General features: G+C 45.6%; 1 protein-coding gene and 1 long non-coding RNA gene across 4 annotated transcripts in view; both read right to left on the reverse strand.

The window, feature by feature from the left end:
* LOC311426402 overlaps positions 1-17,357 on the reverse strand; it is a 579,678-nt gene that overhangs the window by 161,733 nt on the left and 400,588 nt on the right. The window lies entirely within an intron of this gene.
* LOC311426318 (homer protein homolog 1-like) overlaps positions 1-17,357 on the reverse strand; it is a gene marked incomplete at its 5' end in the record, with an annotated part of 213,350 nt that overhangs the window by 80,347 nt on the left and 115,646 nt on the right. For all 3 annotated transcript variants that reach the window (XM_084502736.1, XM_084502735.1, XM_084502734.1), the window contains 2 exons: positions 733-825; positions 5,150-5,281. In XM_084502736.1, coding sequence (XP_084358862.1) covers positions 733-825; positions 5,150-5,281 — 225 coding nt within the window. The remainder of the gene's footprint in view (positions 1-732; positions 826-5,149; positions 5,282-17,357) is intronic.

Raw genomic sequence — 17,357 nt, forward strand, 5'->3', positions numbered from 1 at the left:
ATCTTTGCTCATAACATTTCTGGGGGAAAGCTCAAAGAAAGGAATGGGCAAAACAAAAGGCTAATTTTGTTCTAAAGCAAACACCTTTGACTCTTCTTTAATGTATGTTAAATGCATTCTTAGAATCATAGAATCATAGAATATCCCAAGTTGGAAGAGACCCACAAGGATCATCAAGTCCAACTCCTGGCTCCACACAGGACCACACAGAAATCATACCATATGTCTGAGAGCATTGTCCAAAGCTTCATGAACTCTGACAGGTTTGGTGCCATGACCACTTTCCTGGGAAGCCTGTTCCAGCGCTCGACCACCCTCTCAGTGAAGAACCTTTTCCTGATATCCAGCCTGACCCTCCACTGTTGTAGCTTCAAGCCATTCCCTCGGGTCTTGTCCCTGTTCACCAAAGAGATCAGTGCTTCCCCCTTTGCTCCCCCTGGTGAGGAAGCTTTATACCACTATGAAGTCTCCCTTCAGCCTTCTCTTCTCTAAGCTGAACAAGCCAAGTGACCTCAGCCACTCCTCATACATCTTCTCCTCTAGACCCTTCACAATCTTTGTTACCCTCTTAGATTTCTTGACACTTCTAGCTGACTGTTTAGAGGATTCAGGTTAACTGGGAAGTACCCTGTTCATTTTTAATACATGTGTGTAAGATACAATATGAATTCTTAAAACAGAAAGTAGCACAAAACATGAAGTACTAGGCTTGAATCAGAGAATAAGACTCACTTGAGAGGGTGTACTTGTTAGCTCCATCTTTTCTTGGGATTTTTCCTTTGCTAGTCGTGCAGCTTCTTTGAATTCCTGAAATTTTTCTGCAAACTGAAAGTACATATGTTTAAAAAAAAAAAGAGAAGGTGTGAAGTAGTTATACCACATGCAGAAAAAAATGCTGTACGTAACATTTTATGAAGTTAAATTGTCGGTAGAATTTTTATTTTTTTCTCCTTATTAGATACTTATTTAAGTGAGATACACAGTGACACCTTTCAGTACCTTTCAGACATAATGTACTGTTTATGACAGGAAAATTATGATGCAGCAAAGTTTAACCTGTTGGTGATAGCATTTAAAACAAAACCAACACCTCAGATATGGTTAATTGTACTGGGTCTGGCTGGAATGGAGCTAACTTTCCCCGCAGCAGAGCATATAATTCTGTGCTTTGCATTTGTAGCTACAGCAGTGTTGATATTGCACCAATGTTTTGCCTATTGTTGAACAGTGATTGCATAGCATCTTATCTGTCTCTCTAACCTCCCACCCCCAAAGGCCAGTAAGTTGGGGGTGGGCAAGAGGTGGGGAGGGGACATAGCTGGGGCAGCTGACCTAAATTGACCAAGGGGATATTCCATACCATATGACATCATGCTTAGTGGGGCCCTGCTTCCAGGGATTGGCTGGACATCATTTGCTGATAGGGAGTATAGATTTTTTTTCTTTTCCTTCCATGAATGGCCTTTTCTTTTCTTTCTTTAAATTACTTATATCTCAAATCTGCAAGTTTCTCTCCATCTTATTTTCTCCCCCGCCTTCATCCTGCTGAGGAGGGGGAGTGAGAGAGCATCTGTGTGGTGCTTAGCTGCCTACCAAGGTTAAACCAAAAAACAGTGATAAACTGCCTTACACAGCTGCTTTCAAATTCAGGTCTTACTCTCTTCCTTACAATAAATGATCTGGTTCTGAAGCTTACTGTAGTCATTATTAGCCTAGAGACTTTAACAGACTTCATTCTTTCATGATTGAAACGATACTAATTTCTTCCCAAATTTTAACTGAATTTATAATTTAAATAGCTAACTAAGAAAATAGCAGTGGGAATACTAAGTCAAGTTCATTTCTTGATGTAACCCCATTGACATCAATCAAGCTAAAGAACAGATTAATTGAACTGAACACTCACATATACTGAACACTAAATTCAAGAATTGTACATTGAACTGTGAAGTTTGTGAAGACTGATTTCTCTGCTACATATACCTCTTCTAGAAAATAGCTAAAGCAGCAATTTTGAAATGCATGCAGCCTTGAGCTTGAGAAATTAAATCACTTTATTAAGAATTGGGCCTAAATTCTCTGGCTGGAGAAAAATTTGTCTTCATTGCTCTCAGCTTTACATTACACCAATTGCTGTAGTAGCCAAACATTTGTTTTAACTAGCTATTGCTTTTATACAGAATATGACCTTATACCACTATAAGACTAAGTCAACTAAAGACTAAAATGATTCTGCAAAAACTGGAAACTTCACCAACAGCTTCTAAATTTCTCCAGCAGCAGCAAAGATATTGTTTTTCACTGCGTGCAGGAGGTATGAAGGTTACTTTTGTGTGACAAAATCTCAACTAATTTCAATTAGAACTTCACTTGCTATCCAAGATGTAAAAAACCTTATTGTCTTTAAACTTCTTCTCCTGGTAAGCTCTTAGTACTTAAGGAAGTATTATTTTTCTCCACCAGTATCCTATATTTCAGCTGTCAAATTATTTAAAAGCATATGTTTCCTGAATATAGAAGGAAATAATAGATATTGTGCTGAAACAGTAATCCAGCATCAAAAAAGGTCTCAGAACAGATGATAAAATTGGCAACAGATCACCAGAACTAGATGATACTCATTTAAGACTTGTAGATAGACCTCAAATTCTCATGGGTAACCTATTATTTAAATTGACTTGAGGAGCAGAGGATTGGTAAGTGGAAAGCATGATGCTAAGGTTTGGAATAAATAGCTGAAGAAATACAAGGCAGTAAATATGATCTTCTGTATCAGAGTGGTAGAGACTGTAAAAAAGATATATAATGAATAGACAGAAAACCAGATAACATTCTGAGAAAGAGCCAATGATACTAATGTAGAGGGGTTTTTTACAAATTTACTAGAATTCCTTGAGACAGTCAGGTGATAGATAATAGCAATATTTTGATATATAAATCCTAAATAACAAAGATGAGATCTCATAGTATGAAAAGAAAGGTTCTCTGGGGGATTAATAATATAAGGAAAAGATGAAAAGTTGTGGAAGGAGAATACAAGGATCTCACAAGTACCTGTGATGGCACTTTTGGCATTTAGCATGCTCTTAAGTTATTCAGAATAAATCAGGTTAACTAACTAAAGGGATAAGGCAGCAAACTTGAGAAGGAGCACTTCTTCCCATATAGGGGAAGCACAGACTTATATTCTAGTTGAGAAATTGGACTCAGTTTTCTCTGAATATTATGGAACATTCTGTTCCTCCTACTACAGCAGCAAGAGGGACTGTGCTAGGAAATCCTAATCCTGTGAAAGGAATACTCTTCAAGGTAGGAATCATCATTTAGGTATCACTGACTTCTGCCTGATTCCTGATGGAACAATCTTGAGGTGAATTTGTGGTCTGACATATTGAGAAAAGCTCTAATGAAGATAAACAAATGTTTAATTATTTTTCTTTTATTCTGTTTGCATATAAAAAGTTGTTTACAGTGCCTTAATTATTTAGTTGGATATTCTCACTTCTCAAATTCTCACAGTCACACAGAATTGTCATACAGAACCACTGTTGCATGCTACCCTACTAATCAGTTAATGAAGACAAAGGCACATGAACCAAAAAAAAAAAAAAAAAAAAAAAAAAAAAACAGTCCAAAAGTCAAACACTTAGTATAAGCTTTGGAAATCATCTGCTTGTTTAGAGCGATATAGCTAAGCAAACAATGATATGAGAATAAATAGTTTATTAGAAGACATTACTTTTATTCTCTCTGTCCTGATTATTTGCTTCATTAGCCTGTTGAAATCAGTCACACACTAGACTAAGGTTTTTTTTGTGGTTGTAGGTTGTCTTTTGCTCCCTGGAACTTGAAATATTTCATTGGGGCCCAGAGACTACTCCAAAACAAATTCAATATAATAATATTGTTCACTTAGGGACTCTGATAAATCAAACACAGAAGAAAAAAAAAGTTCCAGAATCAAGTTTTAAGACAACTTCTAGAAGCAACTGGTTTCTGAATAAATACATTAATACAGTTTATTTGTCAGTACTATTGACAACATTCAGTAGTACCTTGAGCACTAAATTACATTTAATGTCCTACAGTAGTAGGTGTGTCAAAAAGTGCTCTGGTGAACCTGATTACAATGCCAGTGCACAGAAGAGCTAGTAATCTGAGCAGACAGACAAGAGGAGATTGATATGATTTCTCTAAAGATACACAGAAGATTCACGGTTTCTAATTCAGCATCTCTGATTCCAAGAACAATATATCTACCAACTCCTTTCACCTCTATGAATTTTAGTAGCAATTATCAGCAATTTTAACTCACATGAAAATCACAGTTTGATAATTAACATATAATGCTATAGGAATGGTTTGCCCTGAGGATTCATCGCTATAATCTTTTGAAAAGATCTGTGGATTGATATTTTTCTCAACAGATTTGTGTATTCTTCACAAATCACAGCAATCTGAGTAACTGCTAATCAAACGTACTTTTGACAAATTATCTACTGTAGCTTTTCAGATTTTTATAACAGAAATATAAAGTTTTAAGCCAGAAATATAAAGTTTTAAGCCAAGGTTATATTAAAAACTCTTAGACATCAGTTTGAGGACAACTTATCCTTGTATAGTGACAATTACTTTCTCAACAGGGTTGGTATGTGTGTTTGTGTGTGTGTTTGGGGGGTGGTAGTGTGTTTTTTTGTTTAGCAAAACATAGCAGAAAAGTTAAAGTGAATGTGGCTTAAAACAAAAATACATCTGAAGACTCAACAACTTTTCTAGGTCTAAATACAGAAGAAACACTGGAATGTCTACTTCTTTATATTCTATCATGGCAAACTCTAATGAAAGAACAAATTTAAAAAGAGAAGCCTAGCAGATGAATAATTAGAAAGCAATAACAGCATACGCTAGTTTAAATCTCCCTTCTTTCCTCAATCAGTTAAAAGAAAATTTATAGGTATCACTGTTAAAAGCATATTGTGATCATACCTTATCTTGTCTTGTTATATTATAAGAATAGATACAGACTTTTTTTATTATTATTATTATTTGTAAATAGTGGTGGTAAGAATTGAATCAAGATACAACCAGAAGGAAAAAAATATTCTTAAGCCACTTCACTGGTCACATGGTTTCCATTGGTCATACTTACTTTTGCAAGATGATGTTCAGATGAAAATCCCAAGCCATAGACTGTATTCGCCCTGCTGTCTGCCCATTGGCCAAACTTCTGGGATGTTTTAGTAAATGTCATGTTGGGGGTGATAGTGCTATTTATTATTGCCTGAAAAAAAGTAATAATTGTAAAAATTAAAAAAAAATGATTTTTTAAAGGCTACTCATAATCGAAACTGCCAATATTGTAGATAAATATCATTGTGAGATAAACTGGCAACTAGAGAACAGTTTTCTTCTAATTCAATCACAGCTAAAATTCTGAAAGCATATATTAACATAAATTCTATAAAAGGAGTGGAGCAAAAGCTGGGAGGGGTACCTGTTCACAATAGATGCACTACTCCAAGTGAGGCCTCACAAGGGCAGAGGAGAGGGGGAAAATCACCTCCCCCAACCTGCTGGGCACGCCTCTCTTTTGATGCAGCCCAGGATGCAGTTGGCCTTCTGGGATGCAATCACGCACTCCTGGCTCACGTCAAGCTTTTCATCCACTAGAACCCTTAGGTCCTTCTCTGCAAGGCTGCTCTCAATAAGTTCTTCTCCCAGTCTGTACTCCTGTCTGGGATTGCCCTGCCCAGGTGCAGTACATTACACGTAGACCTGTTGAACCTCATTGGCTTCAAGCTGTCCCACTTCTCAAGCTTGTCCAGGTCCCTTTGGATGGCATCCCTTCCTTCTCTTATATCAGCTGCACCACTCAGCTTGGTGCCATCTGCAAATTTGCTGAGTGTACACTCGATCCCATTGTCTATGCTGTTGAGAAAGATATTAAACAGTACTGGTCCGAGGACAGACCCCTGAGGTACACCAATTGTCACTGGCCTCCACTTGGACGTAGAGCCATTGACCACCATTCTCTGGGTGTGATCTTCAAGCCAACTCCTTATCCACTGAATGGTCCACCCATTGAATCCATCTATCTCCAATTTGGAGAGCAGGATGTCATGTGGTACTGTGTCAAAGGCCTTACAGAAGTCCAGTGTAGATGACATTGGTTGGTCTTCCCTTATCAGACACGATTTGCCCTTGGTAAAGCCATGCTGGCTGTTTCTGAGCACCTATTTGTCTTGCATGTGCAAGCCTTCTCTTTAGACTGAAGAGGCTTGGCTACTTTCTTCACAGGAGAGATCATAGAATCATAGAATCCTTAAGGTTGGAAAAGACCTCTAAGGTTATCTGGTCCAACCATCCCACTAACACCAATATCAGCCACTAAACCATTTCCCTAAGCACCACATCCACCTTTTTCACCCTTTCCTCCAGGGATGGTGATACCACCACTTCGCTGGGCAACCTGTTACAATGCCTAACCACTTTCTGAGAAGAAATTTCTCTTCATATCCAACCCGAACTGGCGTAACTTGAGGCCATTCCCTCTTGTTAGTGACCTGAGGGAAGAGGCTTACACCTACCTCGCTATAACCTCCTTTCAGATAGTTGTAGAGAGCAATAAAGTCTCCCCTGAGCTTCCTCTTCTCCAGACTAAACAACCCCAGTTCCCTCAGCTGGGACCTGTCCTCCTCATAGGACCTGTGTTCCAGACCCTTCACCAGCTTTGTAGACCTTCTCTGGACACACTCCAGGGCCTCGATGTCATTCTTGTAGTGAGGGGCCCAAAAGTGAACACAGTACTCAAGGTGTGGCCTCACCAGAGCAGAATACAAGGGGAGGATCAGCTCCCTGGTCCTACTGGCTACACTATTGCTGATACAAACCAGAATGCTGTTGGCCTTCTTGGCCACCTGGGTACACTGCCGGCTCATGTTCAGGCAAGCGTCGACCAACATCCCCAGATCTGTTTCCTCTGCACGGCTTTCCAGCCTGTAGCGTTGCATGGGGTTGTTGTGGCCAAAGTGCAGGACCTGGCACTTAGCCACGTTGAACCTCATCCCACTGGTCTCTGCCCATTGATCCAGCCTGTCCAGGTCCCTCTGCAAGGCCTTCCTACCGTCCTCCAGCAGATCAACACTTTCCCCCAACTTGGTGTCATCTGAAAACTTCCTGAGGGTGCACTCAATTCCCTGGTCCAAATCATCAATAAAGATATTAAAGAGGATAGGCCCCAGCACCAACCGCAGGGGAACACCACTTGTGACCGGACACCAGCTGGATTTAATGCCATTCATCACCACTCTCTGGGCCAGGCTGTCCAGCCAGTTTTTAATCCAGCAAAGAGTGTACCTGTCCAAGCTTTTCCAGAAGAATACCATGGGAGACCATGCCAAAGGCTTTATTGAAGTCTAGGTAGACTACGTCAACAGCCTTTCCCTCATCCACCAGGCGGATCACCCGATCATAGAAGGAGATGAGGCTGGTCAGGTGTGACTTGTCTTTCATGAAGCCATGCTGGCTGGGCCTGATCCCCTGGTTGTCTTGTATATGTTCATATTAGATGATATGCTGCTTCTACTAAAACCAGCTAAAGTTTTACAAAGGATTTCAACAGTATTTACATCACAATAAAGTTTTTCTAACATAGTCTAAATCTGTGATGTCCAGTTGAATTACAGGATAAAGTCTTATAATGACACCATTGGATTCCATTTAACTAAAAAAACTGACAGTTAATAAAATTTATAACCAGCCTACATGAACAAGAAAGAACTAGCCATAAAACCAATAATTTGTATACTTGAAATGAAATGTTGGCATGCTTTCTCATGTGTCTGGTGCTATTAAGCCACATTTATTAAACAATTCACATCCCTTTTCATAAAGAATTGGTTAGTAGGTGTGGGTTTACGAAGCAAGGTTTTGGTATTGGGGTGGGGTGGGGGTGGACAGGATTGTAGGGGTGGCCTCTGTGAGAAAATTCCAAAAGCTGCTCCATGTTAGATAAGAGCCAGTTTCAGCCAGCTCCAAAAGGAACCCGCCACTGGCCAGAGATGAACTAATAAGCAATATTGGTTATGCCTCTGTGGAAGCATATTTAAGGGAAAAAACTGCTGCACAAACAGCAGCTGGGAGAGAGAGGAGTGAGAAACAGTCCTGCAGGTGCCAAGGTCAGTGAAGAAGGAGGGAGAGGAGGTTCTCCAGGCACTAGAGTAGAAGTTCCCCTGTGGCCTCTGGAGAGGACCATGGTGGAACAGGTTGTCTCCCTGCAGCCCATGGTGTACCACGGTGGAGCAGATTTCCACACTGCAGCCTGTGGAGGAGCCCACAGTGGAGCAGGTGTATCTGCCCTGAAGGAGGCTGTGGCCTCTGGAGAACCCCCACCGGAGCAGACTCCAGGCTGGACCTGTAGGCCATGGAGAGGAGTACATGCAGGACCTGCCACCTTGTGGGACCCACATTGGAGCAGTTTGTTCCTGATGGATGGACCATGTGGTATGGACCCAAATTGGAGCAGTTTTTGAAGAGCTGTTGCCTGTGGGAGGCCCACATAAGATCAGTTCAGGAAGGACTGCATCCTGTGGAAGGGACCCCACATTGGAGCAGGGGAAGAGAGTGACCATGAAGGAACAGCGGAGACAAAGTGTTACAGACTGACCACAGCCCCCATTCTCCATTCCCCTGTGCTGCTTGTGTGGGAGCACACAGAAGAGGGTGGATGGGGGGAAAGTGTTTTGAGTTTTCTTTTAATTTCTCACTGTTCTAATCTGCTAGTGAAGTGCAATAAATTATATTAATCTTCCCATGCTGAGTCTGCTTTGCCCATGACGATAATTGTTGAGTGATCTCCCTGTCCTTATCTCAACCCTTCTCAACCCTTGAGCTCTTTCCATCATATTTTCTCCCCCTTTCCCTTTGAAGGCGGGGAGTGAGGGAGTGGTTATGGTGGAGTTCAGCAGCCCAGCAGGGTAAAACCACCGCAAAGTGCTTTTTAATTCCCACGTGAAAAATTCTCAGTAAAGAATGTCCTTAAAACTTCCCAGAAAATGGCATAAACTGGGAGCAGAACAATTTATGAAGAATCTTTTTTACATGTCAGTTACTGTGCTCCAAAGGATATTGTCAATACGGTTCCTAATGCAAATCTCTCAGTATAGTTAGGAATCTTTTGAACATCAGTGCACATGTGCCTTTTTGTACTTCCATGAACCCATAATCCCCATCTTACCTCCAACAGTTCAAAGCCAGTGATTATTGAAGAATCCAAGAGGAACAAAATCCACAGGGTCTAAACTAACTGGAATGGTGCATAGAGCATAACAACATTTTCTCAGGATGGTGATGGGTGAGAAACTTCAACATCAGAGACCAAGTAATGCTCTCCCAAGCCCAATATAGAAGCCTATACTATTTATGTGAGATGGCCTTCTTGATGGATATTAAAATGAGTAGTTAAGGAGTTTACTTGGCATTTTTTGCTTCTTCTGAGATTTGGGTAGCATTGGAGCATAGTTACCATCAATATCAAATTTTCTCTGAATTTACAGCTGAGGGGTCAGCTAAGCCCACAAATAGTTTCCACATATATATGCTGATTCTCAGATGAAGTGGGGGAGAGGAGTATTGCAGGAAAGTTCAGAAAAACATTGAGTACCACAAAAGGCAAGCTAAGATACTTCAGCACAAACAAATTTAACAAAACTGGCAGCTTCTACAGTAGTTTTGGGAGCTTCACTGTGCTCACAAGTAATTGGAAGAACAAATCTAGATGTAGCTGAATATATCAAACAGGCAGTTCTCTCTCATAACCTTTGTCTCCAAATGCAAGTTTTGGCTACTATTGTGAATAACTGGAAAAAAAAAAGGAATCCCTGAAAGCTTATATTTGAATCAACAAGCCTCATCAGGTAAGCAATTTGCTGTATGACTAAAGACTGGAGCATCTCCAGCATTAATTATCTACAAAACTTCTCCAATTTTAATATAGGAGAAATTAGTCAGCGAAGTCACTGGAAATTCAGAAATTATTCTTCCTTCTTTAGGCATAAAGTTTTGGGCCAAAATAAATTAAGTGGGCTTGCAATTGCACTATGGCCTCCAACTGACCTTATGGAAAACAGCTGTCTGTGCCACATAGGAGAGAAGAGAGAACATGAGACTATGGAGGTGGACTTCTTGGAAAGGAGGTATTCTGAAGCTCTATTTTTCTTGTATGCTTCTTGTCGATTATTTTTGCCCTACCCCCAGAGCAGTTGATTCCGGGTGTATTGGATGCCACTCCCAGTGAAAGCAAACTGTGGCCTGCACTCTGCTGCCAAAGGGATTAAGAAAAAGGCATTAGTGATATCAATTGCGGCACACCGCTTGGCTGCCTTTGACTCCAGTTCGTATTGAAGTTCTAGCATTTCCAGCACAGCAGCACTCAGTGGTGGCACGACCATTCAGGCCACAACAGTCTACCGTTAGTCTCCACTCATCATTAAGCTTTTACACTGGCTATATGGGACTATTAAAGGGTGAATGAATCTTGCTGATCACTCCTTGGCTCTCCAGTTCACAAATCAGCTTATGGATGGGAATCAGGGAGTCTCAGTTGGTGTGATATTGCCACCGGTGCACTGTTGTGGTAGCAATGAGCACCTGCTGTTCTTCAACCCTCAGCAACCCCACAACAGAAGGGTCCTCGGAGAGACCAGGCAAGGTAGACAACTGTTTAGTGTCTTCCATCTCCAAAGCAGCTACACCAAAACCCCACCCTTTTGGATCCTTGAAGTACTCTCTGCTGAGCTAGTCTGTGCAAAGGATGCACAGAGCCTCCGGGCCAGTCACAGTGAGGTGCTTTTCCCACTCATTCCCAGTTAGGCTCACTTCAGCCTCCAATACAGTTAGCTGTTGGGATCCCCCGTCACTCCAGAGATAAAGATGAGTTCTGCCCCTTTGTAGCCTGATGGCATTACAGTACACTGTGCACTGGTGTCTTTTAGAGCCTTGTATTCCTGTGGGTCTGATGTGTCAGGCCATCGAATCCACACAGTCCAATAAACTCCATTGTCCCTTTCCTCCCCCTGGATGGAGGCAGGGCTCCTCTAGTCCTGGTCTTATTATTCATTGTTCTGTCTAGTGTACCGCCTGCTGCAAACTGGAGTATGTTAAGATACATACAAGCATATAAGAGGACAGTGGAAGGCCCCACTGTCCCAAAATAAGGAGGATGGCTAAGAAAAACAAGACAAGAAGCTGTGGAATCAGCTGAGGAAATGGGAGGAATCAAGCGTTGAGTAATAGGGGATATAAGGCTATGACACACTTCTGAACACTCCTGCTTGCAGGATGCCTGCCATTGCAATTGTGAATAAATTAGCTTCACAAAAGACCCTGCCTTAGAAAATTATTGGGATATTTCTCACAATCTGGAGGCTTGTCCAGGATATTGTCGCCTGCTGGAGGTTTCTTGCCACCACAGACAGTAAAGGTGCACCCCGCTGATTTCAGAGGTCCTGTTGGAGGTGGTGCGGTATCTCGGGATGGCTAACAATAACCGAGACTGCTGTGCTGAAGATGGGCTCTGTGAAACATTAGGGAAAAACGTAGGCACAATTATTGAAATAGACCTGATAATTCTGTGCATGGACCAAGGTAGGAAAGTTGATTACAGTATTGCCCTGGGTGTTGGGGAGACTCTTCTGTGGGGTGTGGGATGCATTTTCTAGTGTGAAACAAGTGGGGAGTCCTGATCCGTGGTTCTGTGGTCCCATGAGATAAAAGAGTGAAAGAGATTCTCAGGAAATTAGAGAGCCTGTACGGTGTACAGTACAGTGCTCAGAAGTACAACCCCCATCTTCCCTTATCCTAGATACAGGTGTGTGGCACCACTGTGAACAGTAAACTTGTGCCTAAAGATAGTCCTTTGAGAAGGATGGTAAGGAACTGAAAAAACAACCCTAGGACCAGGGATAAAGATAATAAAAGAATGGTTAGATACTGTGTAATTGTGTGGCCTAAAGAGCCAATAAAAAGAACTTCAGTATTTTGGCCAAAATACAGGTCTGATGAAGATTGGGTTTGTAAGGCTTTGAATTTATATGTAAACAATAAGACTCCTTTTTCAGAGGAGTCAAGTTATGTTGCTTGCTGGGTTCAACGGGTAAGTCATTTTTATTGAAAAAGGGTCAGGACCAGGAGAAAGAGGAGTCAGAGGGAAGGATGGGTCAACGAGAACCCTTGGATAATTTACCCCCTCCCTATAATCCTAATGTTGCACCGGCAGCAGCAGCAGCTGCTCAAGGAAAGGAGACAAGGACTGCAATTAATTCTTTCCCTAGAGAAGGAGTTCACTCTAAGCTCTGGCAAGAATTGCAACAATGAAAAAGAGATACTGAGAAATTTCCCTTCCCTGATACTAACACTCCTATGTATCCTCTTAGGGAGGTCCCAGTGGGACAAGGACAAATAGGTTATGTGAACTCCCCCCCCCCCCCCCCCCATCAGCAGAGAGGTCAGGAGTTCTAAAAAGGAAATGAACTCTTTAATGGAGGACCTTACAGAACTAGAAGAACAGTAAGATCAGTTTCTAAGGCATAATTTGTATTCCTGGGGGGGAAATGATGTCAATCTTGAGTTAGTTATTCACTGGAGAAGAATGTTTAGGAGGGGAAAGATAGAATCATAGAATATGATTTTTTGCCGAGGCGATCGGCTCCAGGGCAGACGCGTTCTGCAGCGGAGCGGGGGATCGGGCCAGGCAGGGCTAATTTTGTCCGGCATCGAGCCTACTAGAGGGAGCCGCCAGGACCCGGCAGCCCTCGTGAGGGAGGCTGACGAGGCGAAGGCGGAGCCAGCAGCGTCAGCGGCGGGCTATTTAAATCGGGACCCACCGCCATTTCACTGCCATTTGCCGAGGCGATCGGCTCCGGGGCAGACGCGTTCTGCAGCGGAGCGGGGGATCGGGCCAGGCAGGGCTAATTTTGTCCGGCATCGAGCCTACTAGAGGGAGCCGCCAGGACCCGGCAGCCCTCGTGAGGGAGGCTGACGAGGCGAAGGCGGAGCCAGCAGCGCCCCCTCCCCAGCCCTTCAAAAGCAGCCCCTAGGGAGCGCGAGCGACCAGGAGCGCGGCGACCAGGGCGGGCAAACAGGGCATGGCGCGTCAGAGGGAGTGGCGCGGCAGTTAGCGCGGCAGTTCGCGCAGGCAGGGCGTGCAGGAAGGGCAGAGCGCTCCCCCTACACACAAACAACACCTCGTTAACAACAGCCGTAACTAGGCGATAATGGTCGCCACCAGGCACGGCGCGCTCTCCAGAAAGTCGGTACACACGCAGACCGACTACCCGTTAAAAAATGCCGCAGTTCAGGTCACCGGATGCAAGGAGTGTCTGAGCCTGTTGCTGCCATCGGCGGGAGGCAGAGAAACTGCGTGCGTGAGGTGCGAGCAGGTGGATGACCTGGTCCGCATGGTGGCGGAGCTCAAGGAGGAGGTGGAGAGGTTGAGGGCCATCAGGGAGTGTGAGCGGGAGATAGACTTCTGGAGTAACTCCCTGCAGGGCCTCAAGGGGAGGTGCCGAGGTGAGACTCCCCAAATGGGGGCGGACCCCCTGCCCTGTCCCCGTCGGGCAGAGGGAGGGGATCTGGGAGCTGAGGAGGAATGGAAACAGGTCCCTGCTCGACATCGCAGGCGATGCTCTCCCCTTCCGGCCCCACCTTCCCAGGTGCCCTTACACAACAGGTTTGAGGCCCTAGAGATTGAGAGGCCGGTGTGTGAGGAAGAGGTAGCAAATGTTCCCAGGAGGATGCCTGGAGCGAGGAGGTCGACTCCGCGCCTCAGGACTGCCTCCACCAAAAAAGACAGGAGGGTTATTGTTGTTGGTGACTCGATTCTTAGGGGAACAGAGGGCCCTATTTGTCGGCCGGACCCTACCCGTAGGGAAGTCTGCTGTCTCCCTGGGGCCAGGGTCAGGGACGTTGCCAGGAAGCTTCCTAACCTGGTACGCCCCTCTGACTATTACCCCCTTTTGATAGTCCAGGCGGGCAGTGATAACATCGAAGAGAGAAGCCTCAAGGCTATCAAAAGGGACTTTAGGGGGCTGGGTCGGTTAGTGGATGGAGCGGGAGTGCAGGTGGTGTTTTCGTCCATCCCTATGGTGGCAGGGAGGAGTTCAGAGAGGACACGGAAAGCCCACCTGTTAAACACGTGGCTCCGGGGCTGGTGCCAACGCAGAAATCTTGGGTTTTTTGATCATGGGGCACTTTACTCAGCACCTGGCCTGATGGCCGCAGACGGGTCCCTATCTTTTAGGGGAAAAAGGATCCTGGGCCAGGAACTGGCAGGGCTCATTGAGAGGGCTTTAAACTAGGTAGGAAGGGGGATGGGGCTGAGGCTAGGATTGTTGGGGCTGTGCCAGGGGGAACAATGGTAAGGCCGGAGGATAAGGCAATGGCCCAGCTGAAGTGCATCTACACCAATGCACGCAGCATGGGTAACAAACAGGAGGAGCTGGAAGCCATCGTGCGGCAGGCAGGCTACGACTTGGTTGCCATCACGGAGACGTGGTGGGACCAGTCTCATGACTGGAGTGCTGCAATGCCTGGCTATAAGCTCTTCAGAAGGGACAGGCAGCATAGAAGGGGTGGTGGTGTGGCTCTCTATATTAGAGAGTCTTTCGAGGTTGTAGAACTCGAGGTTGGGAATGACAAGGTCGAGTCCCTTTGGGTTAGGATCGGCAGGGACAACAAGGCTAGTGTCCTGGTCGGGGTCTGCTATAGACCGCCGAACCAGGATGAGGAGACGGATGAGGAATTCTACAGGCAGCTGACAGAGGTTGCAAAATCATCAGCTCTTGTACTCGTGGGGGACTTCAACTTCCCTGAGATATCCTGGAAGCACAACACAGCCCTGAGAAAGCAGTCTAGGAGGTTTCTGGAGAGCGTGGAAGATAGCTTCCTGACGCAGCTGGTTAGTGAGCCTACCAGGGGTGGTGCCCCGCTAGACCTTCTCTTCACAAACAGAGAAGGACTGGTGGAGGACGTGATCGTCGGGAGCTGTCTAGAGCAGAGTGACCACGCAATGGTGGAGTTCACTATTCTTGGCGAGGCCAGGAAGGGGACCAGTAAAACCGCTGTATTGGACTTTCGGAGGGCTGACTTTGAGCTGCTCAGGACACTGGTTGGTGGAGTCCCTTGGGAGGCGGTTCTGAAGGGCAGAGGGGTCCAGGAAGGCTGGGCGCTCTTCAAGAGGGAAGTCTTAATGGCGCAGGAACGGTCTGTTCCCACGTGCCCAAAGACGAGCTGGCGGGGAAGAAGACCGGCCTGGCTCAACAGAGAATTGTGGCTTGATCTTAGGAGGAAAAAGAGGGTTTATAAGCTTTGGAAAAGTGGGCAGGCCACTAAGGAGGACTTTAAAGAAGTAGCGAGGCTGTGCAGGGACAAAATTAGGAAGGCCAAAGCTCATCTGGAGCTCAATCTGGCTACTGCCGTTAAAGATAACAAAAAACGTTTCTATAAATACATCAACACAAAAAGGAGGACTAAGGAGAATCTCCATCCTTTACTGGATGCGGGGGGAAACTTAGTTACAAGAGATGAGGAAAAGGCGGAGGTGCTCAATGCCTTCTTTGCCTCAGTCTTTAGCGGCAATACCGGATGTTCTCTGGATACCCAGTACCCTGAGCTGGTGGAAGGGGATGGGGAGCAGGATGTGGCCCTCATTATCCATGAAGAACTGGTTGGTGACCTACTACGGCACTTAGATGTGCACAAGTCGATGGGGCCAGATGGGATCCACCCAAGGGTACTGAGGGAACTGGCAGAGGAGCTGGCCAAACCACTGTCCATCATTTATCAACAGTCCTGGCTATCGGGGGAGGTCCCAATCGACTGGCGGCTAGCAAACGTGACGCCCATCTACAAGAAGGGCCGGAGGGCAGACCCAGGAAACTACAGGCCTGTCAGTTTGACCTCAGTGCCAGGAAAGCTCATGGAGCAGATCCTCCTGAGAGTCATCACGCAGCACTTGCAGGACCAGCAGGCGATCAGGCCCAGTCAGCATGGCTTTATGAAAGGCAGGTCATGCCTGACGAACCTGATCTCCTTCTATGACAGAGTGACGCGCTGGGTGGATGAGGGAAAGGCTGTGGATGTGGTCTACCTTGACTTCAGCAAGGCTTTTGACACCGTCTCCCACAGCATTCTCCTCAAGAAACTGGCTGCTCTTGGCTTGGACTGGCGCACGCTTCGTTGGGTTAGAAACTGGCTGGATAGCCGGGCCCAAAGAGTCGTGGTGAATGGAGCCAAGTCCAGTTGGAGGCCAGTCACTAGTGGCGTCCCCCAGGGCTCGGTGCTGGGGCCGGTCCTCTTTAATATCTTCATCGATGATCTGGACGAGGGCATCGAGTGCACCCTCAGTAAGTTCGCAGATGACACCAAGTTAGGTGCGTGTGTCGATCTGCTTGAGGGTAGGAAAGCTCTGCAGGAGGATCTGGATAGGCTGCACCGATGGGCTGAGGTCAACTGCATGAAGTTTAACAAGGCCAAGTGCCGGGTCCTGCACCTGGGGCGCAATAACCCCAAGCAGAGCTACAGGCTGGGAGAGGAATGGTTGGAAAGCTGCCAGGCAGAGAAGGACCTGGGAGTGATGGTGGACAGTCGGCTGAATATGAGCCAGCAGTGTGCTCAGGTGGCCAAGAAGGCCAACGGCATCCTGGCTTGTATTAGGAACAGCATGACCAGCAGGGCTAGGGAGGTGATCGTCCCCCTGTACTCAGCTCTGGTGAGGCCGCACCTCGAGTACTGTGTTCAGTTTTGGGCCCCTCGCTACAAGAAGGACATCGAGGTGCTTGAGCGGGTGCAGAGAAGGGCGACGAAGCTGGTGAGGGGCCTGGAGAACAAGTCCTACGAGGAGCGGCTGAGGGAGCTGGGCTTGTTCAGCCTGGAGAAGAGGAGGCTCAGGGGCGACCTTATCGCTCTTTTTAGGTACCTCAAGGGAGGCTGTAGCGAGGTGGGGGTTGGCCTGTTCTCCCACGTGCCTGGTGACAGGACGAGGGGGAATGGGTTTAAGTTGAGCCAGGGGAGTTTTAGGCTAGATGTTAGGAAGAACTTCTTCACTGAAAGGGTTGTGAGGCACTGGAACAGGCTGCCCAGGGAAGTGGTGGAGTCACCATCCTTGGAAGTCTTCAAAAGACGTTTAGATGTAGAGCTTAGGGATATGGTTTAGTGGAGGGCTGTTAGCGTTAGGTTGGAGGTTGGACTCGATGACCTTGAGGTCTCTTCCAACCTAGAAAATTCTGTGATTCTGTGATTCTGTGAATATCCTGAGTTGGAAGGGACCCTTAAGGATCATCAAGTCCAACTCTTGACACCGC

Source organism: Aythya ferina (genome assembly GCF_964211825.1).
Source record: "Aythya ferina genome assembly, chromosome: W".
Taxonomy (NCBI): Eukaryota; Metazoa; Chordata; class Aves; order Anseriformes; family Anatidae; genus Aythya; species Aythya ferina.